At 61.0% G+C, this 10,468-nt stretch overlaps 2 protein-coding genes across 2 annotated transcripts in view; both read left to right on the top strand.

Annotated features, from left to right (window-relative positions):
• MNEG_2334 (hypothetical protein) overlaps positions 1–4,972 on the top strand; it is a gene marked incomplete at both ends in the record, with an annotated part of 9,730 nt that extends 4,758 nt beyond the window's left edge. Inside the window, 13 exons of the mRNA XM_014049188.1 lie at positions 10–79; positions 168–199; positions 440–605; positions 848–975; positions 1,328–1,428; positions 1,745–1,857; positions 2,140–2,220; positions 2,532–2,688; positions 3,109–3,265; positions 3,516–3,583; positions 3,924–3,995; positions 4,415–4,513; positions 4,775–4,972. Coding sequence (XP_013904642.1) covers positions 10–79; positions 168–199; positions 440–605; positions 848–975; positions 1,328–1,428; positions 1,745–1,857; positions 2,140–2,220; positions 2,532–2,688; positions 3,109–3,265; positions 3,516–3,583; positions 3,924–3,995; positions 4,415–4,513; positions 4,775–4,972 — 1,442 coding nt within the window. The remainder of the gene's footprint in view (positions 1–9; positions 80–167; positions 200–439; positions 606–847; positions 976–1,327; positions 1,429–1,744; positions 1,858–2,139; positions 2,221–2,531; positions 2,689–3,108; positions 3,266–3,515; positions 3,584–3,923; positions 3,996–4,414; positions 4,514–4,774) is intronic.
• Positions 4,973–8,635: 3,663 nt separating this feature from the next.
• Positions 8,636–9,964, top strand: MNEG_2333 (Seed lipoxygenase-1; the record flags this gene model as incomplete). Its single annotated transcript, XM_014049187.1, has 5 exons — positions 8,636–8,712; positions 9,008–9,116; positions 9,384–9,469; positions 9,761–9,851; positions 9,956–9,964. 5 exons carry the CDS (start codon positions 8,636–8,638, stop codon positions 9,962–9,964), a joined length of 372 nt encoding a protein of 123 aa, XP_013904641.1.
• Positions 9,965–10,468: the final 504 nt, after the last annotated feature.

The following is a 10,468-nucleotide window of genomic DNA, read 5'->3' as shown; positions in this document are numbered from 1 at the left end:
ACCCGGCAGCGCGCGCGGTGATGGGGGACTTCTGCAGGAAGGTCCTCAAGCTGGCGGCGTTCCGGCTGGTGGCCATAAGGTGATTGATGACATTTGCGCCTGCGGGCTGCGTCCCGCGCAACGTGCAGGGGTCGCGCATGACCCTCCTCCGGTTGTTCGTGCTTCAGGGACTGCACGATCTCCGCGGGCGAGGGCGGCCGTTGAGACGGCGGCGGCTCTCGTAGCGCCGCGGCCGCCACCGGCTCTTTGGCAGTATGGCGCACCCCTTCCAGGTTCACACACACGCTCACATACTTGCACGCACACACACACACACACAGACACACACACACACACACACACACACACACACACACACACACACACACACACACACACACACACGCACACTCCCTCTCTCTTTCTCACATCGATGACGTCACTGGCACGTCACCCGCAGGCCAGCTCGAGGGCAAGTCCCTGGAAGAGCTCACCACCGGCCCCGGCCAGCCCAGGCTCTTCTATGTGGACTACGCCCCCGACGCCCTGCTGCCCTACCTGGCGCGCGTGCGGGACACATACCAGGACCGCGCGCTGCACGCCGGCCGCGTGCTGCTGCACCTCAGGTGCGTCTACGTGCTCGCGCGCCGCCTTTGACTAGCTGCCTCAAGCGCGGCTCGTCCGCTGAACATGGCAAAGCAAATCCAGAGCCGCCTTCCTTTGACCTGTGTTGAACCATTGCTGCAACCATGCGGCGGCACCGCTGGTGGCGCCGTCTGCCTGCATTCACTCACCTTTACACATGACCATGCACGCACGCGCAACTGTCGCGCCTGACCACTGCTGAAACACTCACTTGCACTCGCAGTGACGCGGGTGACCTGCTGCCTGTTGCCATCGAGCTCAAGTCTGACCCTGATGAGCTGTTTATTGCGTACACCCCAAAGTCAGGGGAGGCTCTATGGCTGCTGGCCAAAACCGTATTCAGCTCCATAGGTGCGTGCACAGGGCAAGAATCATAGGCATTTACAAGCGCGTGCACGGTGCCGCCAGCACTGCGCTGGCGGCCGCGCAGCCGCTGTCCTGCCCGGTGCCACCATCAAGTTCGTGTCCAGCTGTACAGGTCATGTTTCAGGCGCAGGGCCGGTGGGGGCGCGGCCAAGGGCTCCTTGCCGCCACCACAGCCTGAATTGGGCGTGGCAGCGCCGTCGAATGCCACTGGTGGCATCAGCCACTCCAGCCTTTATGGCACTTGCGGTTTAGAGGTCCTCAGCAGCGGCCCCACTGTCCGCGCGGCGCATCCACTCTGGGTGGCCCCTTTCCGTCATCCCCCCCTTCCCCGCCCCAGACTCGGGAATCCACCAGCTCATCACGCACTTCCTCAACACCCACGCCGCGTCGGAGCCCTTCCTGATCGCCGCGCGCCGCCAGCTGTCGGAGATGCACCCGGTGCGCTCTGCGCGAAACCCCCGCCCCAGCCGCCGGATGAATATGCTTGGCCTACCAGCGCCAACGTTGTCAACTCACCCCATTTTTTGCTCAAAGTGCGGTCTAAACTCCTCCTCACCACGCACCACCCGCGAATCTTGCATCGCGCACCCCCCCTTGCCCCGTCTAACGCCCTGCATGTGCGCAAGAGCCCGGGCCTGCATCGATGGGGCCAACGCTGCCGTCAAAGTGCCCCACACCGCCCGCTTGCACACGTTCACACGCTTCCTCAACGCCCCCATCCCTGCCTGCGCGTACCGCTGACGCGACCGCGCAGATTCACCGGCTGGTGGTGCCCCACTACAGGTACACCCTCACCATCAACTCCCTGGCAAGGGCGCTGCTCATCCAATTTGACGGCGTTATCGAGTCGGCCTTCAGCCCGGGAAAGTGAGCGCCTGCCACCGGGGGCGCTGTGGCCACAACCCGCATGCATGGAAGGGGGCGGCTGGCGCCAGCAGTGCAGCACTTTGAGACCGCGCACGCGCTGCCGCCGCCTTTGAGGGCGGGCGACGAGCTGGCTGGGGTGGGCGTGGACGTGCTGGCCGCCTGGCCTGCCTGTGTCGCTACAGCTCCCGCGACGGCCAGGGCCTGCCCCCTAGGCCTCTCTGCTTCCTGCCCTTTCACAAGCACCCGAAAGAACCCGCCACCCCTGCATTTTCAACAACGCAGGTTCTCCCTCGAGATATCATCCAAGCTGTACGCGGACTGGCGCTTCGACAAGCAGGCCCTTCCGGAGAACCTCCGCAGCCGGTGGGCGCACGCGGGGCGCGGCGGCCCGCCCGACGCCCCGATTCTGGTGGTTGCACAAGCTAGCAGCTGGGATCGCCGGGCGCCACCGTTGTAATGTGCCTGCGCTTGCACGAGCGCGTGCCTGCGACTTTCAAGGGCACCTGCTGTCTTGGCGAATGCGGAACTGCCCTTGTGTGCACACCTGGTCGTGCAGCTGCAACCTGCTTCCGGCAAATGCTTCAAGCAGCATGGTACCCCAGGCCACGTCCATTGACGCGATGTTAATTTGTTTTTGGTTGGACCTTGCTGTGCGCATATCCGTCACCACACAGGAACCTGCTGGACAGCAAGGGGGAGCTGGTGGTTGGCAACTACCCCTACGGCGAGGACGGCCTCCTGCTGTGGGAGTCGGCCGAGAAGTTCCACGAGAAGTACGTCAGCCTGTACTATACGAGTGACGCTGATGTGGCGGGTGACTCGGAGCTCCAGGTGGGGTTGTATGGGTGGAATGTGCAGAAAGGGCTTTGGGTGTTTGTGGATGCGCTGTGTGCTCAAGGGAAAGGGGGGATTGGCCAGTGCGTGGGTATTCGGCTTGGGGTGCTTTGGACATGGGTATTGCGACTGCAGCGCGCATGCAACACTCACTCCTGTACCTATTTTGTGCGAAAGGCGGACGCAGCAAGCACAGCAGTGGGCCGACAAAGCAAAATGCTACACGGCAGCCCCTTGCTTTGCGGCAGTCTTGCCCCTCCGCGTTTCCTGCCGCCCGTCCTCTGCCCCGTTGCCCCCCCGCGCTGATTGGTCATGGCTGCGCTGCATTAGGTTGCTTCGCCACAGCCCGCGCACGGCGCCTGTTGCGCACGCACCGGCGCCCATTGTGCGCGACGCCGCTCCCCCTCGTCCCTTCAGGGCTGGTGGGAGGACGTCAGGCAGAAGGGGCACCCCGATATAAAGGAGGGCTGGCCCGACCTCAACACCAAGCAAGACCTGGTGTTCGTGCTGACCACGCTGGCCTGGATCCCGATGTCGCACTCGGCGGTCAACTTTGACCAGTACGACTACTCAGGTGCGTGTCCTTCACGCTATCTTTCCAGCTTTGCGCGACAGCGCTGGCACACGATGCTTATGTCAATCACGGTTGGGGTTGGCGCTTTGAGCAATGCCAGCTTGGCTGCTGCGACTCTCAAGCCGAGGCAGCAGGGCCTTGGAGGTCAGTCCTATCCCTCACACCCATGGGCGCCGCGTTCGAATGCTTCATGATGCTGCACTCTTGGTGACGTGACGCTCCTGAACCTTTCTCACCGCAATTTCTCCAGGGTACATGCCCAACAGGCCGTCGCTGATCGCCAAGCCCATGCCGATCCCGGGCAGCGGTGATTACGAGGTGGGCGACTGCGCTGGGCGCGAGCGCCCGTCGCGCGCACCCGTTTTACAAGGGCTGAATAATGGAGTGTGATACCCAGGCGTGCGCCTGCCTCACCAATCCTAATAATCGCAGAGGGCGTGGTGCCGCGGGGCCGTCAGGGACCGCACGCACGCTCCTTGCGCTGCTGCAGCTCGCTTGTGTGGGCTCAGCGCCCCATCCCAGCCGTCAGAGGGACTTCGTGCTCTGCGGCATCCATCACATGCCGTTGCGCGCGTCATCTGGGCGCCGTCACAAACAGGGCCTTGAATCCATCCCCCTACACTGCTCGGCTTGCTACTGCGCGCCCCTACCTCCCCAGAGGCTCACGTTTCTGAAGGTCGACAGCAAGGAGTTTGAGAAGCTGCTGCTCTCTTACCTGTCGAACAAGGAGGTGTGCATTGGGTAATGCGCAACCCTGCACATCACCACGCATGCCTTGATGCCCCGTCTTGGGTCCCTGCGCCTGCGGTGGGGGCGCCATCAAGGCAGACTGAGGGGTGGCATCCGCAGCCTGAGAATGACTTCCTTTCAATCGAGTGCCAAAGCGCCTCTAGAGGCAGCGGCACCTGTCCATCTTGGAGGAGGTGCCGCTGTATCAAAAGCCGTGCTCAAGGGGGATGGAAGGGGTTACACCTCGGCACGCCGCCCATGCAGGCAGGCAGTATTAGACAGCAACCATGCACGAATGCACACGTGCGCGCGCACGCACGCACGCGCGCGCACACACACACACACACACACACACACACACACACACACACACACACACACACACACACACACACACACACACACACTCTCTCGTTGCAGGCGACCCTGAGCGTCATGGCGGCGCTGCTGCTGCTGTCCACGCACTCCAACGAGGAGCTCTACATCACAGACCCCCCAGCCCTGTCCGGTTGGCTCACGGTGCGGTCGCACATCTGCACCTATGTACCTGATGGGGCACGTGCCCTTGGGAACGGCGTCGAGCCTCAAATGCCTGCAGCCCAGAGGGGATCACTTTGGAAGAGGCGTGTTTGCCAGGTCAGAGTGGCAACAGCTTGGCGGCCGTGCATCTAGACTGCTTGACGGCACCCTGGCAGTGGAAAGCCTCGTCATGCGGCATGCCAGCTGCCCGCTCTAACCCGCCCCTTTGTCGGATGCGTCGCCGCCGCTGCTGCTGCCCAGGACAAGAAGGCAGTCGCGCTCCAGAACGAGTACGTGGCAGACGTCAAGTCGCGGGTCGAGACGGCCATTGCGGAGCGCAACGCCGCGAGGGCCGCCAGGCCGGGCGGCCTGCCCTACACCGTGCTCATCCCCAGCCCGCCGCCCAAGCAGAGGGGCGGGCTCACAAGCCAGGGGGTGGTGCCCTCCGTGTCCATCTGATTGAGGCTCGGGGGGGGGGGGACGCGACCCACGGGGGGGGCGTGAGCAACTTTGTACGAGGGTGCTCGAGGGTGAGGCCGCGGCTGCTTTGAAACATTGGTTGTTTCTGAGCTCTCTTCTGCAGTGGGCCTGCAAGGGGGCGGGGGTGAGGGTGGTGCTGTAGGCTCTGTGGGGCGACAAGACAATGTTCCTCTTGCGGTGCTTCTGGATTTGGCGCATGCAGCTTGTATCGCATGGGGCCCAAGCGCTTGGAGGGCGTGGTCATCGCTGGGTGGGGCCGGGTCGTCATCTTGTTGCTTTGGGCATGTCGCTGGATTTGGGCTATCAAGTAATCTGCATGTTCACATCACCAAATTGCGAAACGTGTTGAACTTCATCTTCTGCGCAGCAAATGGCGCATCTGCCGTGTGGAGCCAGCCGCAGGGGTGCTGCCTTTGGATAAAGCGCCACGCTATGCGTTTGGGACGATCGCTACCATGATCACATCAGGACATACAATTTGTTTCTCATCGCAATCAAGCATCTGCTTTTTGTAACCTTTAATGTCGCTCACGGCTCTGAATGGCCGTGTCTGCCCCCTGTTTATCCTTGGATGTTGAGAGGGTGAGTCGGGGAATGCAGCTGAGTCCGCAGACATGCGGGCTGTGCACAGCAGGTGCAGAAATGTGAAATTTGTGCAATACTCAATCGCGTATCTGTTTCTTGTACATCATCGGACAGCATCGCAGTGTGTGTGTGTGTGTGTGTGTGTGTGTGTGTGTGTGTGTGTGTGTGTGTGTGTGTGCGCACGCGTGTGCGCGTGTGTGCGTGGGGGCGTGGGGGCGTGCGTGCGTGCGTGCGCACGTGCGTGCATGTGTGTGAGTTTGCGTGTGTATATGCACACGCATGCACGTGCGCGCGCGCGCGTGCGCGTGTGTGTGTGTCCAGCAGGATCAAATGCCAGCTTGATTACAGTCTGGCGTCATGCCTCTGGCGTGGGAGTTTAGGGGTTTAGGGAGAAACCCTAAACCCCTAATCAGTGCGAAGCCGAATGTTTGTAAGCATGCAATTTGGTAAATGGTTTGCTGATCACCTGTGAAGACTGAGCCTCACCAACTCATCCAATCACGTGTCAGCGTACACGGTCAGCATCTTGAGATTAGGATGCCTCCAGTCACTTGCCGACTAGTGCCCGGTGACTCGAAGCATAATCGCACGTTCTTCTTGAAATCTTTGCTGAAAGTGATTTGCATAGTTGAGATGAATGAGTGCTAGGCCACGCCAACGGCTGGTGGTGATGCATGCAGGCCGACTGCGAACAACCGAGGGGGCACCCACAGACCCTTCTAGGAGTCCCTGCGTCGGTACACACCTGTGAAAGCACAGGAAGAAGTCGAAGCAGCCGCGCAATCAAGTGCTCCAGCCTTTGATGGGGGTGCATTATGCAGCCGGTGCAGTTGATTAGGATTAGGATTGTTACAAGATCCCGCGGTCGCCCGCTCCTGGAGCCATCCAGGCTTGATGGTGGTTTCCTGCCCTTTCGCGGGTGCCTTTACTCATCTTGCTTGTTGGGTCACTCTCTTATGTCATCAGTCTCCTGCCTGGCCCGGGCCGCCGTGTACCAGCACAAATCGATCGCTGAACGCCCGCGCCAACGGCTGCAGACTTTGCACACTCGCCATATTACCGTATTCGGCCCCCGGGAGGGGGGAGATTCCAGGCACACGGCTGGAGCGCTGAGCTGCGCGGCTGCTTCGACTTCGTTCCTTAATTTCAGGTGTGCACTGACGTGGGCACTCCTAGGTGGGGTTTGGGTGCCACCCTTTTCCTTTGCATTGGGTCACCCGGACGGTCCGCGGTTAGCCAGCTGGAGCTCATACCCACTCAGCCGTTGGCGCGGCCTAGAATCCGTACTCACCACGAGCTTGATATATCTATGCAAAATGCTTCAGTGTAAGCTGTCAGCTTGATTCACGGAGTTACTTTTGCCGGAACGCTCCTGACCCTTTCACCGGCAGTACCTAGCGCATCACTCCAAAACGGGCACAATCGCGGTGTTGCACCATCAACCGATCACCGCAAAGATGGCGATGTCGCGCAGTTTGGGCTACCCGGCAGCCATGCGAGTAAACGGGGGCGCTTTGCGCGCCTGCCCTGCAGTCCGCCTAGCCCCGCGCCGCCGCTGGGCGCCTGCGGCCAAGTCGCCAGCAGCCACAGCGGCGCAGACAAGGGACATGGTCGTGTGGACAGCGAACCTGCCGTACTACAAGCTGGGAGGTCAGCTTGCTGACTCAGCCGTCAAGGTTGTGTCCGTTGTGGACAGGATCACAGGTGCGAACGGATCCTGTCGCTCGTTTCACGTCACCGGTGCCACCCCCGGCCAGCCGTGCCGCACGGCAAGGGCGGCACAGCTGCCGCCCTGTACAGATCCGCCATCATGCGTGACACATACCTTTACGCTCAACCCGCCCATTGCCCATGTTCGTCCTGGATGCCTTGGCAAGGACGTGTCTCTGTGCATAACGCTGGTGCACGCATTTGCCACAATCAAGCCCGCGGCACGCGGAGCTATTTGCACGGCGCGCCCCAAGCATGCTGCCTCCTAGGTACACATGATGCAGCAAAAACCACTCGACCCCAGGATTTCACATCCATCCCCGCCTCCTTGCTGCCCTTGAATGGTTCGCAATCTGCAGGTCAGGAACACTATCTTACAAATGGATCTCTGCTTGGAGATCTCCTTGAGGATCTGGAAGACACAGAGGTCAAGGACGCCCTGCCCGGCGCTCCCAACAAGGTCAGTCCACGCTTCATGCCCTTGTTCGGATGAGCCCAATGAGCAAGTAACACGTGCAGACGCCGCACTGCTGACACGAGCAGCAGCGTGTCACAGTGTTGCCCCGGTTTATTTTTGACGCCGGGCACTGAGGTTTTGTCGCAATTGTGGAGCAGCCACGCTCACATATGCTGTTTGCCCGCGCCTTCATCATGCAACCACCTGAGACCACACCTGTTTGCCGCCCCAGCCCACAGCCCACCGCGTCGCCACCCCGCCCTCACCCACACCCACATCCGCCACCCTGCTTGGCAATCCTATTTGCACGCGCCTGCCGTGCAGATCAGGAGGGCCCAGCTTCAACTGCCCAAAGGCCTTGACCCCAGCGCGATCAAGGTTGACGTCCAGGGGCCATACTTGCCCCCGTTTCTGGCGCCGTTGAAGACGCTGTTCAACATATTCATAGGGCAGGTGCGCGTGGTAGTTGACAACAGGGAGGGGTATATTTGCAACTGCCAAGGGGAAGGATGAGCCGCGCGACGCAGGCTGGGACTGCTGGCGCTGCCGGCGAGAGCATTTAGGGCAGCCATGGTGATTGGCTGGTGCAGGGTGTTTGTTCAATTCAGGAACTTGCTTGAGCAGTTGTGCTTGCAAGGCACCGCCGCCATGCGCCCTATGGTGCTGCGTGAGCTGCATCGAGCCGCCCTGATGTCAATGCAAGTGCCCAGCAGCATGAGCACGTTGTCTCGCTGTCGGCCTCGATCAGCCAGCAGGGTGTCAAGCGCGTGGCAGGCGTGGCGAGGGCAGTTGCACCCACGCGGCGCTGCGCCCTCCGGCTGCCGCTCATTGCTCGTTGCTCGCTGCTCGCACATACAATCTGGCAATGATGAGTGAATGACACGGTGACAATGGACTGTCCGTCACACTTCTTGCTGCAGATCACCCTGAAGACAGAGGGGCGCCCCGACATTCGCTTCCTGGCCAAGTGAGGTTGAAGCATTATCAACCCCTATGCCCTTGCACCTCATCCAAAGCTGTCGTGACCGCCAATCAAATGGTGTCTATGGTGATTACAGCGCAAATCGCACGCCCTGGACGGCCTGCTAAGGGCGCGTGGATGGGAGGCACACCCACATCACAGTGGCCACATGCCATCGGCTGAGCTGTGGCACGGCATCTTCGCCTCTGCCACAACCAAGGACCCCAGCACTAACGGTGATGACCTCTTTGCAACGTGACCCACCCTGGGCCCGCCCCTGCCCTGCGCCCGCCGCCCGCAGCTCCTATGTTGATGGGCAGAGGACGTTCTTTGCTGACACAGCGCTGCCGAAAGACACGCCAGGCGGACTGATGAGTGACCTGCGGCAGCGGGAGCTGATCGATTTAAGGGTGCGTCGGTCCTTAAGCTTGACACAATGCTTTCGGCGCACGCGTATGTATACACACTGCCATCACAGGGTGCACTCATTTTCGCGTGGTTGCTGGCGGCTGTCGCCTGCGGGCACTCGATGCCATGCTTGTAGAGTGAGCCAAGCGACCAGCGCTGCGCTGATCCCGCAGTAGCGCAAGCCCTCTCTTGGTCATCCTACATCGATTGCAAGCTGCTCCGCCCGGTGGCGGCTTGGGTGACGCCACACACTCATCGCACGCACGCAGGTGACGGACAACAAGACGCGCAAGGGGAACGAGCGCATCTACGACTTCGACGTCTACAACGACCTGGGCACCGACAAGGACGTGCGGTGAGCGGGCTGCTTGAAACGTTGCAGGAGCAAAGCTGCTACAGCGCAAGTACAAGATAGCCTGTGGGTATCAACAAAGCTTCTTGCCTGGTACCTGGTGTGGGAAGCGTGCCACGCCAGCCCGTGTGTATTCCAGCAGCGGCAGCGTGAGTATGGCAGAGGCGCTCAAGGCGGCCAGGGCCTGCTCAGATGTGGAGTGGGTCGGTCTTGCTTGCCAGATGCAAGACCGACCGCGAATGATGCACCCACCCGGCTGGGCTTGGTCGCCACCATATCATCTCGCACCTGCAGGCCGGTGGTGGGCGGCAGCAGCGAGTACCCGTACCCGCGCCGCCTCCGCACCGGTCGCCGCCTCTACCCCGGGGACCCCCCCGTGTATGAGGTGGGGATAATTGGCCGCCCCTCTAGGTTGGAAGTTCGCAGATGCATGCTTGAACCTGCTAAGAGCACTTGCTGGTGCGAGTGGTCCTATGTGGAATGCTCCAGGCGCGGTGAGAGTCATCACAGCGCCTGCCAGGGCGTTGAAGCAGGAGGGCGGCTCTTTTCTGAGCGCGCACGCATAACATGCCTGACACAGTTCCTCAGCAAGCAAGGTGGTGGCAGCAGCATGAAGCGCTCCAAGATGCATGTGACAAGACTTCCACATCCCCCCTGGCAATGATACACACCAAACGTCCAGGAAAGGGCGCCCATCGCTCCCTGGGTTGCACCTGATGAAATCTTCTCTAATGCAAAGGTGGAGTCCATCATGTGCTTGCGCCGCCACTGTGGCAGACCCCCTTGGCTTGCATTTGCTGCGATCAAATCAAACCAGCCGCCTGTCCTCACCCAACCAGGGATCCCTAGGCACGCTGCCTCACTCGCTTGTGCTTTTGCTGGTGATGTATCACTCACAACAGTCCCGCATCCGCGGATCGAGCTCTGACCAGCGGCGGCTGGTTGGATTTGTGCCTCAAATTATCATGCCTTGAGCTATACAGCCCGCCCTCGACTCAACCC

Source organism: Monoraphidium neglectum (assembly GCF_000611645.1).
Source record: "Monoraphidium neglectum strain SAG 48.87 unplaced genomic scaffold scaffold00261, whole genome shotgun sequence".
Lineage (NCBI taxonomy): Eukaryota > Viridiplantae > Chlorophyta > Chlorophyceae > Sphaeropleales > Selenastraceae > Monoraphidium > Monoraphidium neglectum.
The sequence above is the reverse complement of the archived record's forward strand: the minus strand, read 5'-3'. Positions and strand labels throughout refer to the sequence as shown.